This window comes from Sitophilus oryzae, unplaced genomic scaffold (genome assembly GCF_002938485.1).
Source record: "Sitophilus oryzae breed Bouriz unplaced genomic scaffold, Soryzae_2.0 scaffold_465_pilon_pilon, whole genome shotgun sequence".
Taxonomy (NCBI): Eukaryota; Metazoa; Arthropoda; class Insecta; order Coleoptera; family Curculionidae; genus Sitophilus; species Sitophilus oryzae.
This window is the reverse complement of record NW_022147046.1, coordinates 1,331,180-1,358,155: the sequence shown is the minus strand read 5'-3', so window position 1 is coordinate 1,358,155 and position 26,976 is coordinate 1,331,180. Positions and strand designations below refer to the sequence as shown.

Sequence of the window (26,976 nt, the reverse complement as noted above, 5' to 3'; positions counted from 1 at the left end):
GGCTTACTAGATATTTCGAAAAAAACAAATTTTGTCTATTTTAAAAATTGTCCCTAATTTCATTATAATCTATTTTAGACAAAAAGTTTTCAGATAAAAGTTGTAGATAATCACAGTCTTAATGAGATTGTGTCCTCCGTTTTTTTTTTCTAAAGTCTATTATTTTTGACATTGACACAAATATATGTTTTTTTTTTAAATGGAAACTATAGTTGGCCATGACTTCATAAAAAGCGCCATTTTTTAAGCTTTTCAGCGATATAAGCTATAATATGTTTTTTTTTTCGAAAAATTACTGAGTTATAGCCAATTCTTATCATTTTTATCAAGTTCAATCGTCGCACAGTGGTTCAGATTGCCAAAAAGTGGCGCATAGGATATTTTTAATTTTATTACAAATTCTAGACTTATTAGGTTTAATGGCGGATTTATTAACATGACAAAGATAGTCCAAGGAATAAACAAAATATATTTCAGACTATGTTTGTTTAGTATAAAAATATTAAAAAAGAGGGATTTTCTATGAATTTTATTCAAAAATTATAGTTTTTAAAAAGGTTTGAAATATGCTTCGAACCTAGTCAAAAAAAGAATACCCATTAGGTTATCTGGTCTAAATTAAAGAAACAAATATAAATTGCAATATGCGTTAAATGGAATCTTCAAACTCATTTTCTTCATGACATGATTCACTACCACTTTCTTCTAGTTCTTCTTCACTATCTGATTGACAATAATATTCTGTTGCCATATGAGTGTCATCTGCGGGTAAATTTTCACCTATTTTTAGTGGCGACTACTTTCTCTGGAAATTCAAACCCTAGTTGGACTGCTTTTGCCGTTTAATTTTTATGTTCCTTCCGTAAATTAGAAACTGTAGCATATGCCAGAACTTCCGAGGTGTAAAAATCTCTAATTTCTAGAAATAAATTGATTTTTAATCTTTGCCGTTAATTAAAAGCAATAATGCAATATTTGCAGCATTATGTAGATAAAAAACATGTTTTTTTCTGTAAGATATTATAAATTAATTCCTTGGCAATATATACCTTTGGCCTCTTTATTTTTTTGGGACTTGGACAATTCTGAAAAAAAAATTCTTGAAGGGCCAGGATCATCAAAAGATTGATTCTCTTCCATTTGAAGTAAATTTTATTCAGCCAGAGACAATTGTTGGAAATAAAACTGCTCCAAGTATAATTACATTTCCTCCACTTTTCTGACCATTTATAAACAAAATTTTCAATTTGCTTTTTTTTTTCGATAAAATGTTTGGTTTGGAATATTATTATCACACAAAAATGAAATAATTTCATCAATAATATCTGCTTCTGACCTATTATTAAAACCCCTTTTTCAAAAACCTCCCACATATTGATCTGCGGCTTATTGTTCCTAAAAATAAAAGGAATAGAGTTAACTATAGTTACACTTTTACCACTCCAGAGTTACTCAAAAAATATAAGTATAATAATTTATCCATGGAACAAAAATCAGACTACTGGTCAATTTAAAATTCTAATTTATATATCATCTACCTCGGGGTCTCTTAGGGTAAGATACTTGTGGTAAATTAAACTTGGTATAATACCTTTTAAAAATTATAAAATACAGAAGCGGAGATCTGCGGAGTTCTAAAGATACACAATTTCAAAGTTTATTTTTTTTTTCAAAAAAACGCTCTACTATGTTTGTGGTAACTAGTAGATTCATAAAAAAATATTTAAGTTAATACAATTCTCTTAAAAAGTACTTACCTTGGTCTTCAAAATCCATTATAATTTAATTTATTTCCAAGTCTCTGAATGAACAACCAATTTATATTAGCAACACTAAACCATTATCAGCAAATAACTGATATATTTAAACTACAAAATCTAACGAAATCAACATTCCTGTATGCTTTTTTATTGCGATTAAAAAGTGGATCGTGATAAATTTGAATAAATGGACCTTTCATCTGTTGAAAATAATTGCATTGTTGAAATTTTCGAAATTTTTTTCTTGATCCCTATGCGTCGATTTTTTTGAATCTGAACCAATGTGCGTCGTTGCTCTCAGAAATGTAAAACTGTCATATCCAAACTTTGTAAATTAAAATCAACAAAAATTGTAAATATGAATTTTTCAAACGAAGAAAAGGGTGTAGGATTATTGATTCAACCGGTGAACGTTACTAACGTTTTTTTTTAATTTAGATACTCGCTCATCAATAGAGTGGTTCCAAAATGACTTTCATTATGACACACCGTAATGAAAGAGATGTTAAAAATTATTTATATATTTATAATTATGCAAACTCAGGGATAGGAAGAGGTGGACCAATTGCATGGTCGACCGGCCGTTGTGTGAAAAAAAAATTGTAATTCAGTTTTAAAAAGATGCATTTATGTACTCAAAACAATGGCGGATTTTTTTTGGCGGAGCATTTTCTAAAATAACTTAAAGTGTATGCAGTGATATTATTTTTTAAGTTTTAGTTTGTGAAATGTAAATTGTAAAGAACCGTTTAATAATATATTCTATTTTTAAGTTATATATTATAACAGAATAAGAATACTAACTAAGTGAAATTAATAAAAAAAAAAATTATAGCTTATTATATAGCTTATGCTTATAGCTTATATATTGAACATCTTAAAAAATGGCGTTTTTATGAAGTCATGGCCAACTATGGTTTCCATTTAAAAAAAACATATGTATGTTTGTGTCATATGTCAAAAATGACAGGCTTTAAAAAAAATCAGAGAACACAAACTCATTAGGGATGTCTTTTTGTCTAAAATAGATTATAGTGAAATTAGGGACAATTTTTAAAATAGCCAAAATTTGTTTCTTTCGAAATATCTAGTAAACCATGTACTTTTTCAAAAATCTGAAAGGCGCATATTTATGACCTCACAAAACTGCAATTCTTTCCCCATTTAACCGACCTTCTATCTCCAGTACTTTCCCAGATACCCATAGTGAACATCTTATAAAACTCACCCTGTATAATGTCAATCATCTAAACGAGAAAAACATAAAAATAAATAAAATAATAATAAATAATTAATTTTATGTTTCAATAATAAAAATAACACTACAGAGTGTCTAATTTCATGTTAAATAATAACAGACTTTAAACGGCAATAACTTCTTTAATTTAAATGGGAACATCCTGTATATTTTATGAGAATCAGATGAAGATTTTAGTTGTCTATAAAATTGTATTACACCATTTTTTACCTATCTCTTCAAATTTTTGTGGAAAATGCATTTTCTTCAACCAGGCTTTAGAGTCCATATTAAAATGAATTTGTTTGTAATGTTTTTAACAGTGTCTTTAATTTTTTTTTCGTTTAACTCTAATTACTCTTTACAAATAACGTTTTTTTTTTAATTACAGATCTATCGGCGAAATGGACTCTACCGGATCCGTAAGCGCAGTGGAATCTGCTCTAGATCGTCTGTCCAAACAACGAAACGATCTGGAAGAACTGTGGGCAGCTAGAAAGCTACGTTTAGACTTATGTTTGCGGCTGAGAATTTTCGAAAGGGACGCTTTGGAGGTATCTTCACAGTTAGAGATGTGGAGCGAAGAACTACAACACAGCGAACTCACAAGAGACATAGCTAAAGCTGAGCAATTTTTAAGGTAGATTATAATATTCTATATGAAATACTAATAATTTTATTAATTTCCTATAATACACACATCGGTACTATTAGAGGAATGACAATATTTACTCTAAGTGCATGCGAGAGGATGCCTGTAAGCCTACACTATCCACTATCCACAGATAGATATTAAATAAGTAAAAAATGTATAAGAAAAGGACATTGATTTAAAATATCACACATTTTCCATCCAAAACACCGGCCGGCGTCAAGTCAACACTTTAAACATAAGCATATTGATAACAACTAGACCTACGTTGAAGTAAGGAATATTTCAGTATCGAGTTTCGAGTCCTCGGTTCGTGCATTTCCAGGGCTTACGATTACTGCCGGCGCAAAAGTAACAAATCAGCTTCGTAACGAGTAACGAGTCCTAAATTCAAATGGTAAGCGTTACTTCGAGTCCTCGTAAAGTAACTGTTACTTTTGTAACGATTACTTAGAATTTTTACATCACTACTATCCACAGATTAAATAAGTAAAAAATGTATAAGAAAAGGACCGAGATTGACTTAAATACTCATGGAATTTAGTTTCTTTGTCGTGAGTGGCATATACAGGGCCGAAAAATCTCTATGGTAGATTTTTGGTTTATGAATTTCATTTCATTTTTTTATATAATATGGAGGTAATGGTAATGCACATTTTGAAAATATTTTTGTCAACATACAGGGCGAATCAAACATATTTTCAGACCAAAGTTGTATATTTTTAAATGGAATACTGTATATACACACAACCAAACTTATATGGAATCACTCTTTATTTTTGACCAAATTTCTTGCAATGATAAAAATTGGTATACAACTTTAAGATAAGGCTTTTTGTTGTAAATAAACATGATAATAAAGAATAACGACTGCTGGCGATTTATTTTATTTTGAATTTTGTGTTCAGTAGTAAAATCACGATTGTCCGGTAATTTTCACTCAATCCAAAAAAAAATAAAAAATGCCTTATGTTGGATTAACAGATGTACAGAGGGGAAGAATTATTGCCCTCACCGAACAAGGAATGTTCCAGAGAGACGTTTCCCAAAAAAAATTTTTTTTTAAATTCTAAATTCGAAGCGTTTTAACATTTTTTAACAGGAAGTACTGTATAATAGTGTCTTCTTCAAAATTCGGTCTACCAGCGAGTCAAAACTAAATGTTGTATTTTTCTCCACTATTTTAAATGGAACACCCTCTATTTTGTATCATAATCGAACAAGGTTTTGTTTAATCCCTTTGTTTTATTGAGCACTTCCTATACTTAAAGTCGATATTTAATGAGAAAATTGTTTTTTTTTGAAGATCTGACTTTCGCTCCAGAGAAGTAGTAGGCCTTTATCATTAATAGCGTCATACCTATCTACTAAACTGTGGGCTATCTGTCACATAATATTAAATATTACGACTATTTACCAATCCATTACTTTTAAAGGTATCTTCATCGGAAAATAAGATTTTAGTTAAATGCCCCAGTCTTCATGAACCGTATTAAGCCTATATGCATTGCGAAATTTATTCTATTGATAAAGTCATTTAGATCTTAATGTAGTTCCAATTGATAAAGATGATATTTATGTGTTTTATATATCTATTAACACTACTCTGCAAAACGTCCGTTGTTGCTGAAAATATGTTCAGCTGCTCCATACTATAAATCATATTTATTAATTTTTCACTATAAAAATTTATTATTGAGTTAATTAAAAGGTTTTTCTACTTTGATGCAGATAGGTATTACAGTTTTAATAATTAACTCCATTTATTGAAAGATCGAAAGTCAATCAAAATAAAAAAAAACAATTTTCTCATTAAATATCGATTTTAGGTATAGGAAGTCCTTAATAAAACTAAAAGATTAAACAAAACCTTGTTCGATTATGATACAAAATACAGGTGCTTGAAAATAGTGTAGAAAAATAAAACCTTTAGTTTTGACTCGCCCTGTATATATAAAACAAGATTGCAAACTACCGTAGACCGAATTTTAAAGAAGATGCTATTATAAAGTACAAAAAAAATCTAAAATTCTTTGAATTTAGAATTTTACGAGTTTATTACGTATATTATTACGAATAAAAACGGTTATATTTCAGAATTCGCTCGGTATGACATTATGGTATTTTTGGAATGGAAATTTAATAATAGATCCACTGAGTTAAATAAATATATAGTATTCTATTTAAAAATATACAACTTTAGTTTGAAAATATGTTTGAATCACCCTGTATGCTGACAAAAATATTTTCAAAATGTGCGTTACCATTGCCCCCATATTATGTAAAAAAATTGTTATGAAATTCACAAACCAAAAACCTAATATATAGCTTTTTCGGAACCCTGAATATTATTTGAATAAAAATGGCATAAGTATTAGAAAATTTGAAAATCACAAAATGATCAATACACGTCGAGACGTATTATAACTTTATCATAAAAAAACAGAGCAAGAACATAAATATGTATTAATGCCAGTTAAATAATACAGTTTACTCTTAAACCAGTCCGGGAAACATTTTCTAACGAACGTATTAATTTGATAATTTCTTATATTTTCTCTTCTTGTTGTTTTGTTGATGATGAGAAATGCCCCTTAAAACGACATAAGGTTTATTAAAGCAATTAGTTAGATTGAGTTAACTGGGAAATTGCAGCTTTTAATGATATTAGTTACTTGTTTGTTGATGTCATTTCAAAAAGTGATTGTAAGGATTAATAGAATTAATCTGGATAATTTTGTACTGGGCGTTTATGTTTCCAGATTCTCTATAAATTGTTTGCATTAAAATGTTTGGAAATATGTAACCGTAGTACTAATATAATAGGGTACCATTTTTACAACACTTTACATAATCTGACAAGTGCCATTATGTTTTATCCTGTATTTTTCACATATAAATACGTTTCTATTGATACCTACTTATGCAATTTCTAAATGTTATTATTTCTTATAGGTTACATAACGAGAGCGTCTCCCAAATGCAAAACACTACGTACCAAGTTCTCCAGCAAGGTCAGGAGCTAGTCCAAGTATTCGAAAATTCGGGCATATGCGTGATGGCAGATGCCCAATACAACGCCCAGACCCGGGTCCAAGTCCTCTTAGAGTTCCTACATGACAGAGAAATGGACCTGGAAGATCTAGCCGAAGTCAAACGAGTGAAATTGGAACAGTGCATCCAACTAGGACAATTCCAGAACGATGCTAACCAAGTTATTAGCTGGATACGAAACGGTGAATCAATGCTAATGGCCAGTTTTACTATTCCGAATAGTCTAGCTGATGCGGAGTTGCTTAAGAAAGAGCATGAACAGTTCCAAGTGGCCATAGAGAAGACACACACGTCGGCGGTTCAAGTGAGGTACAGGGCCGATGCGTTGATTAATGGAAACCATTACGATCCTCAGAGTATTCGAGATATATCGGAGGAAGTGACCAAAAGGTGGCAGCAGTTGGTGACTTGCGCAGAAGAACGTCACAAGCTCGTTACTGCAAGTTTAAACTTCTATAAAACGGCGGAGCAAGTTTGTTCAGTGTTGGATAGTTTAGAAAGAGAATACAGGTAAGGAAATTTTGACTGTAATTTTGTTTAAAGTATATGTTTTCTGTGCAGCATTGCAGCCTTTAAAACTTATTGTGTGTCTAATCTTTAGTATCATAGTCATACCATATCGACAAAGTATTACAAAATACCTAATAAAAATGTCTATACCTATCATCTCTCCAAAAAAATCCTTTATGGGTATTTCGCCACTACACTGCAAGAAAAAAAATATACAGGGTTGTTCACCACATACGACACGGAGTATTGTAGCTAAACGATGAGATTTTTACAAATTGTAAGTTTTGGGTTCGATGAAGGACTATTAGAGGTACAATTTAAAAATAATTTTACAAGATACAGAGTGTCCCAAATAAGTAAAAAATATATCAAAGTTGTATTTTTTTAAATGGACACCCTGTATATTATTACATTTTTAGTTTCTACGATTAAAATAAAAGTAAATTTGATTAAGGTTTATTATACTTAAACCTTACCGTTTTTGAAATATTTTCAATTTTGTGAAATTGCAGTAAAAATTTTAAGGCTTCATTTCTCCAAGGGTATCAAAGTTTTTAATACTAAATATTTACTGAAGTTTATTTACTGATCAGTTATTGTGTTGCAATAATAAAAATAATACTACCTTATACAGAGTGTCTAAAATTTATTTTATATAATTATTAGCTTCAAACGGCAATAACTTGTTTAATTTAAATGGAACACCCTGTATATTTTACGAGAATCAGATGCACAATTTAATTGTCTATCAAATTACATTATACCATTTTTTACCTATCTCTTTAAGTTTCCGTAGAAAATGCATTTTCTTGTAATTTAGAACTTATTTATCAATATACCCATGGACTATTGACATTTTAGATTATTTTTAAAGATGTCCCAAATTTTTAAAGAGTACAGATACTAATATTGTCGATATAATTCGTTTATTTCATTAAAAAATAAAAAAAAACTGTTTAAATATTTGTTAAAGAGGATCAATTAATATGATTCCAGTATTCAAACTACATTAACTGACTGTTTGCGTTGATTAATAATAATTGCTCCAAATACTAAAAAACTGAATTTTGTATGGGCATTAGACAGTGTGATAAAAAGTAACACCTTAAAAATGATATTTCATTTTTTAATAAATGCTTATTTATAACAACAGAGACTTTAATTTGATAACTTATTATTATATTGATTTCAATATTGTATTTTCAATTATATTGACTCAAATCCACATTTATTTATAATAATTTATTAACGAACACAATTAAGTATGTAATTAATTAGTATATGGGCGGAAATAATGGTGTTATATTTAATTAATGGTATACTCTTTTATAAAGATTTAAATAGTTTTCTTTTTGCATACAAATGGGCTAGTAATATTATCGTTTTGCTAAAATTACAAAAAATAACTATTTTATTTTGTAGATTTTCTTGCAGTGCAGTGGCGAAATACCCATAAAGGATTTTTTTTACTACCTTTTGATACCTACTCTAAACGTGGTTTGCAAATGTTTTTTCTGTTGCAAGTTAGTGTCTTGTAATTTCAGAAAAATAAATGTCCCTGATAATGATACCAAAGAGGTTGTCTTTTATCTTTCTTTTTCTCCTATCTCACTATTTTTTAAAGAGCTGTCTAGGTCCTAAAACAGCTGTACATTAAAAATGCAGTGTAACTACTCAAACTCTTTCAGGGGTATAGCTGTAATAAATGTCTCTTAAGATTCTTATCTTCTTTTAAATTAAATTGACAGATGGCAACTATCACTGCCATACATTCTTTTGTTGGATAAACTATTAAGTACGATATCATCTAGCAATAATATCCTTTTCTCTTGGGTCAGTCATGGTTGCTCCAGTGCAAGAGAGGTAGAAGATAACTAGGAGATGGCGCTGGGGGCTTTCTCTTAGCTGACTTATGCTTTACATGATTTTTTTTTATCATCTACTAGTTAAATTACTAATTTTATTTGACACTGGTAATCTTCAGGCAGTAGCGGTGCTAATGATTTACGTCCATTGGTGGCAATTCAAAATTATTTGTACATTTTTTTATATTAGGGCTCTCGAATCTAATTTTTAATGCTCAGTTTTTTTGTGACTTATCTTTACGATTATCGGTTTATTTTGTTGTTTTATTTTATTTAAAATGTCTTACAAATTATTATTGATGTTAAATTAGCACAGAGATTATAAGATATAAATTACTTTGTCATTCTTTGATTTATATCACACTATTTTTTTTATTTCTCTATGATATTTTTTATTCCATTTTTAGAAGAGACGAAGATTGGTGTTCTACCGGCCAACCTAATGTAGATAAAACCACAGCTATTTCGCAACTCATCAACAAACACCAAGAACAGAAAGAGGCATTCTTGAAGGCTTGCACGTTGGCTAGAAGAACAGCAGAAACATTCTTGAAGTACACCACCAGGAGCCTTCAATTTTACAATTTTCCTAACACTGGCACCAACCACGAGACCAGAGTCAAGGGTATTTTGGAGAAACTACTCAGTCAAGAAAATAAAGTAACATACAAGACATGTTGTGTCGTTTGAATATTGTTATTTTTATTATAATTGTTTAGGTGTTAGAACACTGGACTCAACGAAAGAAACGCTTAGATCAGTGCCAACAGTTTGTTTTGTTTGAAAGATCGGCGAAACAGGCTATAGAATGGATTCATGACACTGGAGAGTGCTATTTAACCACCCATGCCACGAATTTAGGTAATTATTTCCAATCAATCATCAGTATACTCAATTATTCAATGAAAACGATGTAGGTAACAGTAGGCGTTGTACCGGGTGTCCCACTAAGAATAGCTCTCGGCTGTATCTCGGAAGTATTTATAACTAAAGGGGCTATGTGAAATTGCTGGAAATTATTTTCAAGTTTGTAAAACGGCCGCTAGGTGGCGCAACTGCTATGGAAAATAAGAAAATAGATTTTTTACAGAATTTTGCCTAGATAATGGGTACTATAAATAATAGCTTCATAATCTTCGGTAAATTTTGGATTTTTTTTGTTGGAACCATTTTTCCCTATCTGCTAAAATAAAGTGGTGGGGGAAGGTTAGATCTATCTTTATTTAAATGCTAATAACTCCAGACTGGATGATCAGAATCCAACAAACGAGGGCTCGTTTAAAAGAGCGTTTCTTACTCTATATTATACCATATTAACAATAATAAAGCTTTTGAACCTAGACGCTAGGGGGCGTTGTCTTACAATTAAACAAACGTTGCGCGTTTTTTCAAAAAAATTAAATGCAATTGTATATGTAATTTTAGCCGATAGTAAAGAGTAGTAAAAGTTTAAAAAATCAGCGAAAACCGCATCTTGATATCTTCTTTCAAACTGAAGATATTAGCAAAATTATAATAAATACCAAAAAATAAGCCCTTAATTACCTTATTTTTACAACACGGTATCAGTAGCCCTCTTGATTATGCCCATTCTAACAAAAAAAAGATAGAAACAGTTAGTTTATTTTAAAATCGACGAAATACCAGAATACCATAATACCAGATGTATTATATCTAATAATACAGGCCGACATGATTTTTGTAACACGAGTCAGTTGCAGAATTTCTTCATAAAAATATGCTTCTAATAACAGAAAAAATACTCCTGAAGCTCCTACACGTACCACTTTTCAGTTGCCTAATTACGCCTCTTTTTTGCAGGTAGTCAATTTTATAGATGTCAGGTATTAAGTCTAGGTAGATTCGTTTACATACAGGTAAATTTTATGATGGGATGATTGAAAGGGACGCATTTTGTGCACTATAATATATTGTGAAAAACATAAGAGAGTTCAGTTTTCAGTTGATTTTCGACGTGAGTTGTTCTATGCGTGTAGATAAATAGTACGAAAATGTCAAGTCAAACGCGCCGCAGTTGTAAAGTGTCTCCTGATCGATTTTGTTACATTTGTGGAGAATTTATGGTGCAATCACAAGCCAGACCATTTTCTGAAAATGTGAAGAAAGCCTACTTCAAGTATTTTGGAGTTTTGGTTGGAGATCAAGACAAGCAGTGGGCTCCTCATGTGTGCTGCGTTACTTGTAGCGTGTCGCTTGTGCAGTGGATGAAAGGGAAGAGGAAAAAATTGCCATTTGCGGTTCCAATGGTATGGCGAGAACCAACTAACCATTTTGACGATTGCTATTTTGCCTGACGAAAACTGAAGGTTTTTCCAAAAACAAAAGCACAAGATCGAGTATCCCAATTTGCCGTCTGCCATACGACCTGTTCTTCATGGTGCAGATCTCCCAGTGCCGATCGCGCCCTTAGACTGGCAAGGTATTGTTTTGGAAGATAAGGAAGATATTGAATCAAACAGCTCTGGAGACCAGTGTACTGATCCTACCTTTACCCCAGAGGGCGGTTCCGACAAGCCACATTTGATTGTTCAAAGCGAGTTGAATGACTTAGTGCGTGACTTGGGGTTATCAAAGCAGCAGTCAGAACTTCTTGGATCCCGGCTTAAGGAATGGAATCTGTTAGCCAATGAAACAAAAATCACCACTTTTAGAAAAGAAATGCTCCGTTCTCTGCATTCTACAGTATGGAGGATTCGTTGTGTGCATGTACTGATATCGATGGCTTAATGCAGGAACTTTCTATAGAACATTCTCCTGTGAGTGGCGCTTATTCATAGATTCGTCGAAATATAGCTAAAAAGCTGTGTTATTGCATAACGGAAATTTAAAACCCTCTATACCAGTTGCCCATTCAGTGACAATGAAGGAAACTTATGAAAATATGCGCATGCTTTTAGATAGAATCAACTACAACAGGTATAAATGGCAGATATGTGGGGACTTGAAAGTTATAGGAATTTTAGTGGGACTTCAGGGAGGATTTACAAAATATTGCTGTTTTCTTTGTTTGTGGGACAGTCGTGCAGTAAATCATCATTATGTACAGAAAATTTGGCCAGAAAGAAGTGAATTTCAACCGGGTTCCCAAAATGTCAAGTATATCCCTCTTGTAGACCCCAAAGACGTCCTCCTGCCTCCTCTTCATATCAAACTTGGCCTCATGAAAAACTTCGTGAAAGCTATGAATGAAAAAGAAGGTGATGGATTTAAATACCTAAGGCAAGTCTTTCCCCAGTTGAGTGATGCCAAATTGAAAGAGGGTATTTTTATTGGACCACAAATCAGGAAATTGTTGGACGACACAAATTTCACAGACACGCTTACCAGGCAGGAACTCAGAGCATGGACCTCATTTGTTAGTGTAGTGAGGGGATTTTTGGGAAACAATAAGGATGCGAACTACGAATTGGTTAATGAGCTTTTAGATGCTTATAAATCGCTTGGTGCCCGAATGTCTTTAAAAATTCACTTTCTCCATTCTCATTTGTCATTTTTCCCTGAAAATATGGGTGCTGTCAGTGATGAGCAAGGTGAGAGATTCCATCAAGACATAAGGACAATGGAAATTCGTTATCAAGGACGATGGGATCCAGCCATGATGGGTGATTACTGTTGGTTTTTGAAGAAGAGAAGACGCGGTCCCTCATAAAAGGAAAAAGTAAAAGTTTTTGTTTATGTTTTGATCTCGTTTCGATTGTTTTTGTACTTTTAGGTATAAGTAATGTTTGAGGAGTGTAAACTATAAAATATAATCGGTATATAGGCTTAAGAAGTTCTTAAATCATGTTTTGAATAGCTATCTTAATATATTGAATATTGTAATATTGAATGATGTTTTATTAATGTAACAAAAAAACCTTACGTGTTACGACTTTTTTTTTGCCACTTTCGTGATTAGATAGGTTCATTCTACCACAATATCCTATTGAGCTTTGTGTTACATCGAAAAAATTTTTTTTTGTCGGCCTGTGATAATTAAGATATCAATAATAGTGAACAAGAAACGATGATTCAGTGAAGTCATGGTAGGCTTTGGAAAAAAGTTGCTTTTCGCGTAATAGTATAAACACCAAATTGTTATTAGATCAACATTTTGATAGTCTTAGCAGCGTTTTTTATCTTTTAAGCGCTTTTTCAAAATGCCTTTATTATTTGAAGTAGTTGAAGTTGTTGGCATTTTGAAAAAGCAATCAAAAGATAAAAACGCTGCTGAGACTATCAAAATGTTGATCTAATAAGAATTTGACGCTTATACTATTACGTCAAAAGAAACTTTTTTCCAAAGCCTACCATGACTTCACTGAATCATCGTTTCTTGTTCGCTATTATTAATATCTTAACTATTAGATATTAATATATCTGGTATTATGATATTCTGGTATATCGTCGATTTTAAAATAAACTAACTGTTTCTATCTTATTTTTAGGTTAGAATAGGCATAATCAAGAGGGCTACTGGTACCGTGTTGTAAAAATAAGGTAATTAAGGTACCCCACCACTTTATTTTGGTAGATAGGGGAAAATGGCTTAAACAAAAAATATTCAAAATTTACTGAAGATTATGAAGCTGTTACTTATAGTACACCTTATCTAGGCAAAATTGTGTAAAAACTCCATTTTCTTATTTTTTGTTGTAGTTGCGCCCCCTAGCGGTCGTTCTACAAACTTGAAAATAATTTCCAGCAATTTCCCATGGCCACTTTAGTTATAAATATTTTTTTCCGCAGCCGCTACGGCTAATACTTTCCGAGATACAGCCGAGAGCTATTCTTAATGGGACACCCTGTATATATTTATGTTTATTGCAAATACATTTCACTTTAAGCTTAACTATGTTTAAAATCTGTTTTTATATCTTGCGTAGTTTTTAAATTTTAAACCATATCATATCTGCTTATACTGCATACTTTAGAATGCATGTTTTGTGCACACATACTTATGTATGCACTTTCCAGTCACGTGTGCTGACATTATTCTTAGAAATGCCATGATAATCTTGGCAAGACGATCCAAACGCAGAACTGGAGAACTCTTAAAAACCGACAGAAATTGTGCGCATGTGCTTACTGCAGTATAGATGGGCCAATGCAAGCTGAGATCATATCTGCAGATGATGGGACCGGTGGAAGACACCGAATACCGAGTCTGTACGAAGAGTGACGAAACTATGAAGTACGTTATGAGTAGCTGCCACGCTGGTAACAGGACCAAATTTGAGTTGTTTGGCCCTTGGAGACATATCATTAGACCTTGGTGACATATATCACTATCGGATATAACCACCTATATAAAAACGTTGGGTCTTGAGGATGAAATTTAAAGTTTATAGAACTGAGCTACAATAAGTTCCTGCGGCCGCAGTGGAGGAGAGTCTTAATAAAATACCATATATATTTAGAACCACACTAAACAGACACATGGTTTCCTTCCATGGTTTCTTTTTTGAATACAGTACACACACTGCCATTAGTTGCTGATTAGTATTTGACACGCATCAGAAGATGGTCATGCAAGGCGTTTTCTTTCATTAGCTTTTCTGTAACTGAAAAGCCCGATACGTGATGTTATCTTGTCTACGGCACTCCGGACATTCAAAAATCTCATTGCCTCTTTACTTTTTGGTTGTCGCTGTGAACTGAGTTTACAATTCTTCTCCAGTCCGTTCTATTGTGAGCTTCATCCCAATCATTCTGCATATTAATCCCTTTTAAGTTTTTGTGGAAAATGTCCTTGTACCTTTTTAGTTGTCCACCCGGCCTCCTCTTACCGTCTACAAGCTCACCGTAAAGCAGAGATTTTGGTATGCGGTTTTCTTGCATTCTGCATACGTGACCAGCCCATCTTAAGTGGGATTTTGTAATCATGACTTCAACACTCTCGCAGTTAGCTTTTTCAAGGACCGATACGTTTGAGGCATGATGGAAACATTGTTTCTTAAGAGTTGTCTAAAATGTCTCTGTTGCAACTTGTTTAATGCGTTCATGTGTCGGCGGTACCGGACCCAGGTTTTGCTTCTATATAACATGGTGGGAATTATTATTGCTCAGTACACTGCAAGTTTCGCTTTTGTGCTCAAGTCATGATTGTAGAAAACCCTGTCTTTTAAATTCCAGAATGATCTTGAGGCGCTGTTAATCCTGTTCTGAATTTCAGAGTCGATATTGGCCGTTTCCGAAATCAAAGCCGAGGTAATTGAATTCCACTACATATTCCAATAGTTCTTCTCCAATTTTTATAGCATTGTTGTGATCTTCCGGGGGAGTGCACATGATTTTAGTTTTATCGATGTTCAGCTTAAGTCTCAAAGCCTCGTATTCCTGGTATATGTGTTCTGAATAGAGCAACGTCTTAGCAGCAAGCAGTGTCCAGTCTATGAAGGAACTCAGCAATCCCATATGCGTCGAGAAACTGCGTAATAATAATTTTTCGACTCCCAGCATGCGCGTTCAAGTGTATACTCAGCTGCATAGTGTGACTAGGTTCTAGTAATGTAATGAATAATAATAAAATTTAACACAATTTTAAATTTCACGCCTATTGACTTATTTTTAAATTTCACGCCCTTTATTGAGGTCGGTCATTCACATTACAATATACTTTATGACATTTTTTATGTATTTTAGGTAATAATATTGAAGAAACGGAAAGCCTTCTTAGAGAGCACAACGAATTCAAAGGCACTGCCAAAGAAACCCGAGAAAGGGTCAAGTTGCTGATTCAGCTTGCGGATAGTTTAGTCGAAAAAGGTCACGCTCACGCCAGCGCCATCAAACAGTGGGTAGCCGCGGTAGATAATCGGTACAAAGATTTCAGTTCTCGTATGGAACAGTATCGCCAACAGTTAGAAGAAACTTTGGGTAAGTATCAGATGCTTTTAGATCCAAATATCATTCTTTGTAAAAAATAGAAATTAAAATATATTTGTATAAGTGGACTCCAAATTTGCAACAGCAAAAGTTACTCTAGAATATCCTAATATTTAGTTGTATATGATTGAATATATATGTAATATGATTCAATTGAATATTTTATATAAATGTTTCTTGTTAAAGGCATTCAAGAGGAGGAATCAGAAAAGAAAGAACTCTCGATTGACAGAAATTCTGACCCAAGTCTTGAAGCAAAAGTCAAGGAAGCCGCTGCGAAAGATTTGAAGGAGTTGAACGAAGAGAAGCGGCGATCTGCCAGGAGAAAGGAGTTTATTATGGCTGAACTTCTCCAGACTGAGCGAACGTATGTCAAAGATCTGGAAACTTGCATCAGGTGCTTCTTGAGTGAGACCAGAAGTAATAATAGCGTTCCTACGGCTTTACAGGTAAAATAATAAAGTTATTGAGCTAAATATCTAAAAAGTTATAGCCACACGCATTTTAATGTTTTTTGTGTCAAGATTGCCAAATCTAAGAAAACTTCGCAACGACTTTTTAAAAGATTAGAAAAAATTGTATAAAAACATGGTAAAGATTAAAAAGAAAACCGCAGCGTAAGGTTGCTCTTCATCTGGTGAACAATAGATGTAGGTTCATTTAATTATTTTTGGGCACCACTAATTTAAGCCAAGTTAATGTGATTTTAAAAAATTAAGAAAATTATCACAGGCTAGAGATGTTCTGTCATGATATATCTCACATTAAAACACCAAAATTTAATAAAAACTATATATATTTATTAATAATTAAATATGTTGAATCCCCAGTTTAAAAATGAATAAGAAAAAGAAATGTGATTTAACAAATTATACAATAAATTGGTTTTATTTTACTATTTAAACTTAAATTACATATTATCAACTATAAATTACCAAACGTAATCATTGTGTTTCATTAAAAGGTTTCAGTAAAAAGGTAAAAAGTTAAGAAGAAAGAGCAAAAAATATTCTAAAACAATTCATAAATGAGTACTTAGCGTTTGCTCTGAAGCTGTACATGGGCGCCGGACAGGGGGGGCAAGAGGGGGCATTTGCCCCCCCCCCCTGGATCACTGAAACAATAAAAATAAAAGCTATCTTCTTACATCCATCTGTAAAAAAAATAATAATTATTATGAAATTGTTAGGTGTTACCTGTAAAATAATAAAAAATGTGGTAATTATTGGGAAAACTGGAAATTGTCCGATTTTCACCAAAATTGGTATACACACTATTTTGAGGTCGTAGATTAGAATCTATTTTTTTCTTGGCGGTCTCTTACCGTTTTTCAGAAAAACGGAAAATTATTTCAACATTGAATTTTTCTTTATTTCGGCCCTATAAAGTAATAATTTCACTATATTTTCATTATAATATAGTTTATCTAAAAGCCACACTTGATTGGGGATAGAAAAGTGTCAACATTTTACTGAAAAACACTTCTCTTAACAAAATTGCAAAGAAAATTGAGACCAGATGGAAGTTTGACATTTGATATATCCTTCTTCTCTCTCCTATGTAATAAGAGAGACAAATATATTCTAGACCTAACCTAGAAATTTGAAAATTTACAACGTTGCCATATCTTCTATTTTTTCGGGTGATTAGGGATTTTAAATAAATTACCTATTATGAGATCGACAATAATTAAATATACACCTATATCCACAAAATTACGCGGAAGAGTTTTGATTGCATTGGTTTTAACTTCTTTGCGGAGGGGGTTAATCTTTTTTTAATCTAATAATATAACAACAAAAGATTAACACCCTCTGCATGGAAGTTGTAACCAATGCAATCAAAACTGTTTCACAACTTCGTGGGTATAAATAGTCAGATCTCGTTGGTAAAATAGCAGTTATGGGAAGGAGCCGTTCTTCTGGCGACCGCCTTTCGTAATTCCAGAATGAGCGAAAAAAACACGCTAAATTTAGGTTTAGCATTGGCAACGTTGCTTTAAATGCCAGAAATACATAAACTTACTTTGGGTTTCTCTTATTACCGATTCTGAACCGTCCTAGAACTGTGATGCGTATGCGCAGAAGGAAATATGAAGACATTATTTCATTTGCGCATGCGCTGCAGAGTTCTTGGACGGTTCAGATAACGGTAATAACAAGAACCCGAACAAAGCTATAACCTAACATTTTCAGATTGTTTACAAATTTATTTTAGCAAATTTTCCTCTATTATGCATAGAATTGGTTAAAAAAGTAACAGAAAATAGCAAAAACATTATTGATTATTGAATACCTAACAAAATATGTGCTAGAAAACCTTAAAAATATGAGAAATTAAGAAAAATTCGATATTGAAATTATTTTCCGTTTTTCTGAAAAACGGTAAGAGACCGCCAAGAAAAAAGAGATTCGTAATAGAATAAAGAATTCGTTCAGATTCGTAATCTACGACTTCAAAATAGGGTGTATACCAATTTTGGTGAAAATCGGACGATTTCCAGTTTTCCCAATAATTACCAAAAATGTCAATTTTTTATTCATTTTTACCTTGCCCCCCCCAATTTCATTCTTCCGGCGCCCATGAAGCTGTAGTCAATTAGGGTTGATTTCCCTATCGTACTTGGGTCCATATCCATGATGTAACTGCTCCAAACCGTCAGAAAACTTAGGAATGCTCTATTTGGTACCTTCACGAAGCCATTCAAGAAAAACAAACAAAAAAGTACACAAAAACTTCTGCTTCTGTTCTTCAAAAAAACTTCTCAAAAAACGTCTCCCAAAATACCGCTGCTTACAAAAACTACTGCTGTTCTCAAAATCTTCTCATTCCCAAAATCTTAGCTGTTCCTAAAATGTCAATTCTTCCTTCTTAAGATGGTGAGCGGGTTACAATCTATAATAAATGATTTTTTCTCTAATTATGAGAAAGAAGGTAAAAGAAGAAAATCTATAAATTACACGCAGGGCTATTTTCTGCCACATACGATGTAAAACTCTTTCTAGATATATGCTGACTAGTCTTCTTGGTAATTGGTATTAAAAAATGGCACACATGTAAAAGCCTCAAAAACCTTCTAGTATAAACTATCACCACACAAGAGAATACTTCGGAAAATAAACCATCCTGGAACTTCTCATCGTGGTTGAAATAGAAGTGTCGAAAAATGCGAGTAAATCTTTACGGCCGTATTCATAGTCGAGCGCCAGCCGCCCGCCGAAAAGAAGCGCTCGCCGAAGATTTCTCCGGCGGGCGCTTCGATATCGGGAGAGAAAAAAAGCTCTTTCATAGTCGGCCGCCAGCGCACCGCTGGCTGGCGAAAATGACGGCACGTCGCCAACAAAATTTCACTTCGGGTGGAGGGTTTTAACAACAGGGAACATGTTTTCTTCCTTTTTCTACACAAAATCGGTTATACGAACTTTAATATTCTCTAAATATTTAAATATTAATAATTTAAATATTTTATTGATATTGGGTAATTTAAATATTTTATTGATGTGTCCATTATTTTGTGATAATTCGTTTTAAAGTAATGAATAATATCTTCGTAATCCTTCACTTATAGCACAGAATATCTAGCTACGTAACAGAAGCCTCGTTACATGTATAAAATTGTAGGTAGCAAAAGGAGACAGGCTTTAAAAGTCTGTCTCCAAATCAGATATTTTGATGTCGTAGTTTCGCTACTACATAATAGAGGGCAATAAATTTAAAAGAAAACAGTTTTCTACAAACAAAATTTAAAAGAATTTTGTGCAGTGTTGCCATTGTGTAATTCATATCGAATACTTCCTGATAAAGCCTACCTTCAAATTTGCTACATCATTTAAACATATTAAAATAGATCAGAGCTGTTTTTTTCAGTTTGCCATGTTAGTTGGAATTAAATCTTATGAGCTAAATTACAACCACTTCCTGACGTTTGATTGTATAATTGAATCCTGAATTTTCATTGTAATTCGGCGACAATATAATAAGTATTGTTCTACTATTAAGATACCACTTCCTGACGTTCGATTGTGTTCATACCAAGTTCATATTGTATAATCGGGAAAAAACGGCGTTAACGATAGCTATGAAATGAATATCACTGTCATTTTATATGTAAATTTATATGGGAAATGTCATCGACCGTCCTTTTCCAGCCAACTGGACGCCGTTTTTTTCAGAAGCATATCAAGTGATACCATAATATAGTACTATATTACGATACATGGCGTTCGATTGGGCTTAAACTTGGTATACTATATCTTCAGTGACATTGTAATATCATGGTACCATGGAGCATATAAAGTGGTACCTTCTATAGTACCATATTTGATGACATAGCAATATTAGGTACATGTCGACAATAGGGCTTAAACTTGGTATACTACGTATTTTCGGTGACATTGTAATATGATGGTACTATGATGCATATCATCTGGTACCATAATATAGTACCATATTATGTACATGGCGTTCGATTGGGCTTAAATTTGGGATACTACGTATCTTCGGTGATATTGTAATATTATGGTACCATGGAGCATAATAAGAGGTACCATAATATAGTACCATATTACGATACCATTTCCTGGCGTTCTATTGGACTTAAACTTGTTATACGTAGTCTTCGGTTACATTGTAATATGATGGTACTATGATGCATATAAAGTGGTACTTAAATATAGTACCATATTTCAATACCATTTCCTGGCGTTCGATTGAGCTCATATTTGATATATACTTGCGTATTTTTGATGACATTGCATTATTATGGTACCATGAAGCATATCAACTGGTACCATAATATAGTGCTATATTACGTACATGGCGTTCGATTGGGCTTAAACTTGGTATACTACGTATCTTCGGTTACATTGTAATATGATTGAACTATGATGTATATAAAGTGGTACCTTAATATAGTACCATATTACGATACCATTTCATGGCGTTCGATTGTTCTTAAATTTGGTATATTACGGATCTTCTGTGACATTGCAATATTATGGTACCTTAAAGCATATCAAGTGGTACCATAATATAGTACACTATTATGATATAATTTCCTGGAGTTCGATTGGGCCCAAATTTGGTATACTTGCGTTTCTTTATAAAGATTTCTTTAATTAATAATTTTAATTTATTTTACGAATTTTAATTTATTGTTCGATGTCGTGACAGCAACTTTTATGCCGAACTAATATATTATTAATTGTACCTGTGTCACTTTTTAAAATCTACCTAGATCTATATAAATAACGTGGCAAACGGAAGAAATTTGTTATTATAGTATTTTTTAGTCAGTTAACATTTTTTGTACTGCATTTTAATAAATTATTTCCATTATTATTAAACTTATATTTCATTACTAACGTTCCAGCATTAATAAATATCACTATCAATTGCCCTGTATATTATTAATTTTAAAGGTAATTAAAGGTATTTTACAGTTGAGGGTTGGAACCTTTGGTGTTACACAGCAAAATAAAAACACTAAATCACTACAATACACCAAAAACTTTTACTTTTACACTGGACGCGCGTTACGCTAACCATGTTAGCATCATCAGCAGATGATTATAAACTGAAGTTGTGAACAGTTTATAATCATCTGCTGATGATGCTAACATGGTTAGCGAGACGCGCGTCCAGTGTAAAAGTAAAAGTTTTTGGTGTATTGTGGTGATTTAGTGTTTTTATTTTGAAAGGTATTTTCTTAGTTAACATTATAAGGTATAGTGTATATTAAAAATGTATATGTTTTGTAATAATATACTTAAAACTATTTTAATAGCCAAAGGAATAATTAATATAAGTGTTTCTGACAAGAAAAGAAGAATAGAAAGAAACACATACTGCATTATACACAATAAAAAGAATGGGATGCCAATTCAAGTCTTTTTGAATCTGGCAACTTTGCATATTTAGCCGAGCTATAAGGCCGTCGACGAGCCGTCGATCCAAAACCGAAAGTTCAAAATTTCTAAGTATATTCTGATCATGATATTGTCGCGCCATCTAGTATTCTATTTGTGCAATTTTTGCTCTTTCATTTCGAATATTTTTCTGTTGCGTAGCTAGATTTTCTGTGCTTATAGTAAAAAGATTTACAATTTTTTATATACATATTTTTTTGGCTAGGTATATTTTTGAGTCATAATAAAAAGGACATTAAGTTAATAATTTACATAATGGGGAATTCCATAGGTCTGTTCGGTTATTTGAAAGTTTTATGGATTCGTTTTTATTACGTTTATAAATTTTTATAGACTTTAACCTTGGCTTATTGGTGCTGTGTTAAGGATTTTAAAATTATTTTAAGGGAAAATATGACCAGAGTAGAAGTAATTTATATTTTCAAATTGGCTCTATTTTTGTTTTGTGCAGATGACTGATGTTTTGTGAATTTGGTATATTTTTTCCAGTTTGTATAAATTACAAAGAGAATTAATGTAATAAACGTAAAAACAATAGGAAAAATAAAAAATTATAAACAACAAAAACAAAACGATAAAACATTTAAATGGTCAAATAGACGGACGGAATTCATATGCCTCAAATGTAATGAATAATGGCCTCACACACAAAAATACGAATGTCGTCGTTCTCGTTAATCGTCACAATATTATAAATATCCATAATTAATTCAGTTTGCTTGGTGCTTCTTTCAACTGGAGAAATAAACCAGACTAAACTGGCGGGCCGCCCAGAGATGGCAAGGACATGCTCCAGTCGCCGGCCGAAAATCACCGGATGGGGTTTAAACTGCGCAAGTGTTCTTCGCCTGGAGATCGACTATGAAACGGAAAAAAAATGCTTATCCAACCGCCCGCCGGCGAGAGAGCGGTTACTCTATATGACGGATGTGCGCACGCGTTACTCGGAGAGCGCTCGACTCTGAAATAAGAACGAAGAATTTCGGGAAAGCTCCCGCCAGCGGGCGACTGGCGATCGACTATGAATACGGCCGTTAAAGTTCTGCACGAGATTATCTTCTGATGACAAAAAAAATAAATACACACTAGACTGTGCTCAAAATATGCATGTTTAGGAAAGTTATTAATACTATTTAAAGAATTATAGAACAAAAATAATAAATTATTTTAGGCTGCTACAACTTCCATTGGATCTATTCCATGTCTATTCCTCATGAGACCAGCTTTGATAGATCTTTTAATCTGACATATATTTCAAATCTTATTGTTGTGTATTTCTATTGACCTGAAAGAAAAATTACCTAAATAGAATTGCCGCGTTTAGGATTTTTCAAAATTCACTTAAAATTATTAAGCTATGTTTATACAACCGGACCGGAGTTATTCGTTCTACCTGGCCAATTGCTGCAAATAAATAACTAATCATTCTATTAAATATAACATAGTTAAGCTTATCAAAACACAATTCGATAGCATTGTAGTACTTATGTTAAAAATGTGTTATTTTTCAGGGTAAAGAAGATATAATTTTCGGCAACATGGAGGAAATCTACAATTTCCACAACTCCATCTTCCTCCGAGAACTGGAAAAATACGAAACGATGCCAGAAGACGTCGGACATTGTTTCGTCACGTGGGCTGTTAAGTTCGACATGTACGTTCACTACTGCAAGAACAAACCTGAAAGTAACAGTTTACTAGTACAACATAGCGGTACTTACTATGAAGACCTGCAAAAGAAACATAAAGTGGAGCATCCTATAGCAGCATACCTTATCAAACCGGTTCAAAGAATAACGAAATATCAGTTACTGTTGAAAGACCTGCAGAGTTGCTGTAACGAAGGTCAGGGGGAGATAAAGGATGGTTTGGAGGTTATGTTGAACGTTCCTAAGAAAGCTAACGATGCTATGCACTTGTCTTTGCTGGAAGGTTGTGATATTTCAAGTGATAAATTAGGTAAGATATAGTTTGTAATATATTACTAGTTATGGTTATTTTATGGTTAAATTTTTCTTTACTATAAATGTTGTAGCATTTTATTTTAAACACCAACATCTCATATCTAGCACCTAGTGTATTGACATGCACTGAAGCGTTTAATATACAGGGTGGTCCGAACTGTATTCCGCAAACTTCGGCAGTATGTTTGATGAAGTACGGATGAAGATTAGTGTCTGGTAGTTTTTTGACATGAGAAACTTGCTTTTGATGTCAATGTGACTCCTACTTGTAGGAGGCGCCACTTACATGTGCTTTAACTGTTTTGGAAATTAATAACTTTTCGTCCGTACCTGTATAAAATTGGTGAAAAATATACATTCCCGTGATTTTTTACGTAAAAAATGTCTCTTGGTAAAAATCGCTAGGGGCAACCATTCTCAAGATATTTAGTATAGAAATAGTCAATGCATGTCATTATTGACAAAAAATAAACATGTTGAGAGTTGATAGTTATTTGACTGAAATGATAAATTTGGGAACTTATTTATAATTTCATCTCAATCAATCATTCATATCATATTATTCAATCATATCATATTATCAAAACAATCATTATCATTAGTCAACGTGTTTAATTGACATACATATATCAGTGCTACAGGTATTGATAATTTTGATTCCAAATATCTCGTGAACCATTACTCGTAGCGATTTTTACCAAGAGACTTTTTTTACGTAAATAACGTAGTAAATATATATTTTTTTTACTTGGTAGTTTTGTACAGATACGGAAGAAAAGTTATTATTGTTCAAACCAGTTCAAAAATATGTAGGTGGCGCCCTCTACAAGCAGAAGTCATATTGACATCAAAATCAAATTTCTCATGTCATAAAACTCCCAAATACCAATTTTTATCCAAACATTGACATTACTTAAAAAATTATTAGGAAATTTCCAGTAATGCCATTTCCCAGAGGCCATTTATTAACATTTATTTTCTATATTCATCAACCTTGAATATTTATCGAACTATTCTTTGTATTCCAGGGGAAGTTGTACTTCAAGATGCCTTTCAAGTTTGGGACCCAAAACAGCTTATAAGAAAAGGTCGGGACAGGCATATATTCTTATTTGAAATGTACCTTCTATTCACAAAAGAAGTCAAAGATTCGGCCGGTAAAGTCAAATACATTTACAAGAACAAACTAATGGTAAGTATTATTTGTTATTTTGATATAGATAATTCGTTATTTTAATATAAAATAGACGTGCGGTCACAAAAAAGTATTTAAACCTAATGCCTGGTCCAGACCAAGCAGACAAAACGGTGATAAGAAACATTCATGTTTTACGACAAAGTTGTGACAGATCCAATACATTTCTGCAACATTTTTGTCTCCTTTTTGTTTTTTTTCAAATTTCGGAGACTTTTCAATGTCCCGTCTCGAGTCGGTAAAGATCAAAGTGTCTATATGTTTTGTTCGTATATTTTGCGTCAAGTTGTCGGCCCAGTGTGGATGGCGTGTGCTGCCAACAGTAGGAGACCAGTGAAATCACACATGGTTAATAAAACTCATTCGCAACAACTAAACTTTTGACTTTGTTGTACTTTTGTCCTTGCGGTGTGGACAATTTGTCTCAAGTTTGTCTTGTCAGAATTCCCCATTTTTTGTCGCAAGTTTGTCTTGTTTTTGTCTCAAAATCGTGTTTACTTTTTGTCGCCTCGGTCTGGACCCGGCATAACGTTTAGCAGAATTAATTGTAGTTAGTTTGATGAAAGGATTTTGTTTTAAACTTGTATTATCAGTTACATTAAGCTACAGCCAGTATGAGGCGATTGTTTTTTTATTTCCTCTCTTGTTATAGTGATGTTCATTATTTTCATGGATTTTCAAGTTTCAAATCTAGATTTTTTAGTATAATCAGAAATTTAATGGAATAAGTCAGCATTGTTTTGTTTAGACTTCAGAACTGGGCGTAACAGAACACATGGAAGGTGACGAATGCAAGTTCGCTGTTTGGACAGGAAGAGCACCCATTTCCGACTACAGGATTGTCCTGAGAGCGTCCGGTCTAGAAATTAAACAACTGTGGGTTAAGAAATTGCGCGAGGTCATCCAGGAAACCTACTTCAGTGCCGCTCTGCCCCTTACCTTGCCTAAAAGTCCCGCGAAATTGAAGACTCACAGTCAACGATCTAGCAGGTATGTTGAAAAAAACTGAAATAAAACCGTAAAATGTAAAGATATATATCTTAGTTAAGATTTCTCTTGTGCACAGCTCATGATTACTGTAGTTATGACCAGTTAATTAGTGAGATGTTGCTTCAACAGGAAATATCTTATTGAAACCCAGAGGTTCCCACGTCTTACTAATATAATGATAATACTTGCTCCTGTATATAGCGTTTAACGCCTTGGGAGTAAAATGTAGAATGTTTAGGAGGGGAGTTAATCACCGGACCTTACAGATCTATTGTGTGTTCCCCTCTCTTGAGTTATAACGAGTTATAACTCATCATACAGACTCAGGATTTTAGCAAAAGCCAGTATCTGAGACGGCTCCACAGAGGCCAACTCTCCATCCTCGACATCAGCCGTACCGAAGTTCATGGCACGAACAGTGTTTGTCTCGACGCCCTCAGTGATAAAGTGTTCTGGTGTTTCCCCATTTTCTCCACAGAATCTGCATTCGCCGTTGTTTCTCAGCTTCAGCCTACTGGGGTGTTCGTTGAGGAGACAGTGTCCTGTTGTGTTGAAACTCCGTGACAATCCGTGACAATCCGAAGATTTGTAGTAGTTTAGGCTTTAGCGGCCATCGTTTGAACCGTTTCTCACCGACGCACAGTGCTTCGAACATATGGCTCTAGAGGACAAAAATCCAAAACGTCTCTTTTATTGTAAGCAATTTATTCAAACTAGGTTTATTTGACACAAATGATGAGTACTCTCATTGTACTAAATGATGATGTTCTTAGTCCCACGTTTATGAAAAAAAATCTTATAAATAATAATAATGTTGGAGCTGTGTTCCATCTAAGCAAATAATAAGTTATAGTATGAAAACGTTGTAAGTATTAAATAAATTCCTGTGATAAAAAGAATTGAAATAACATTAGAACATGATTCCTACAATATA

At 33.1% G+C, this 26,976-nt stretch overlaps 1 protein-coding gene across 1 annotated transcript in view; it reads left to right on the top strand.

Moving 5' to 3' along the window:
* LOC115885903 (kalirin) overlaps positions 1-26,976 on the top strand; it is a 402,576-nt gene that overhangs the window by 226,026 nt on the left and 149,574 nt on the right. The window contains exons 14-22 of the mRNA XM_030904931.1: positions 3,389-3,637; positions 6,605-7,213; positions 9,486-9,738; positions 9,798-9,939; positions 15,724-15,957; positions 16,153-16,415; positions 23,405-23,852; positions 24,886-25,049; positions 25,801-26,042. Coding sequence (XP_030760791.1) covers positions 3,389-3,637; positions 6,605-7,213; positions 9,486-9,738; positions 9,798-9,939; positions 15,724-15,957; positions 16,153-16,415; positions 23,405-23,852; positions 24,886-25,049; positions 25,801-26,042 — 2,604 coding nt within the window. The remainder of the gene's footprint in view (positions 1-3,388; positions 3,638-6,604; positions 7,214-9,485; positions 9,739-9,797; positions 9,940-15,723; positions 15,958-16,152; positions 16,416-23,404; positions 23,853-24,885; positions 25,050-25,800; positions 26,043-26,976) is intronic.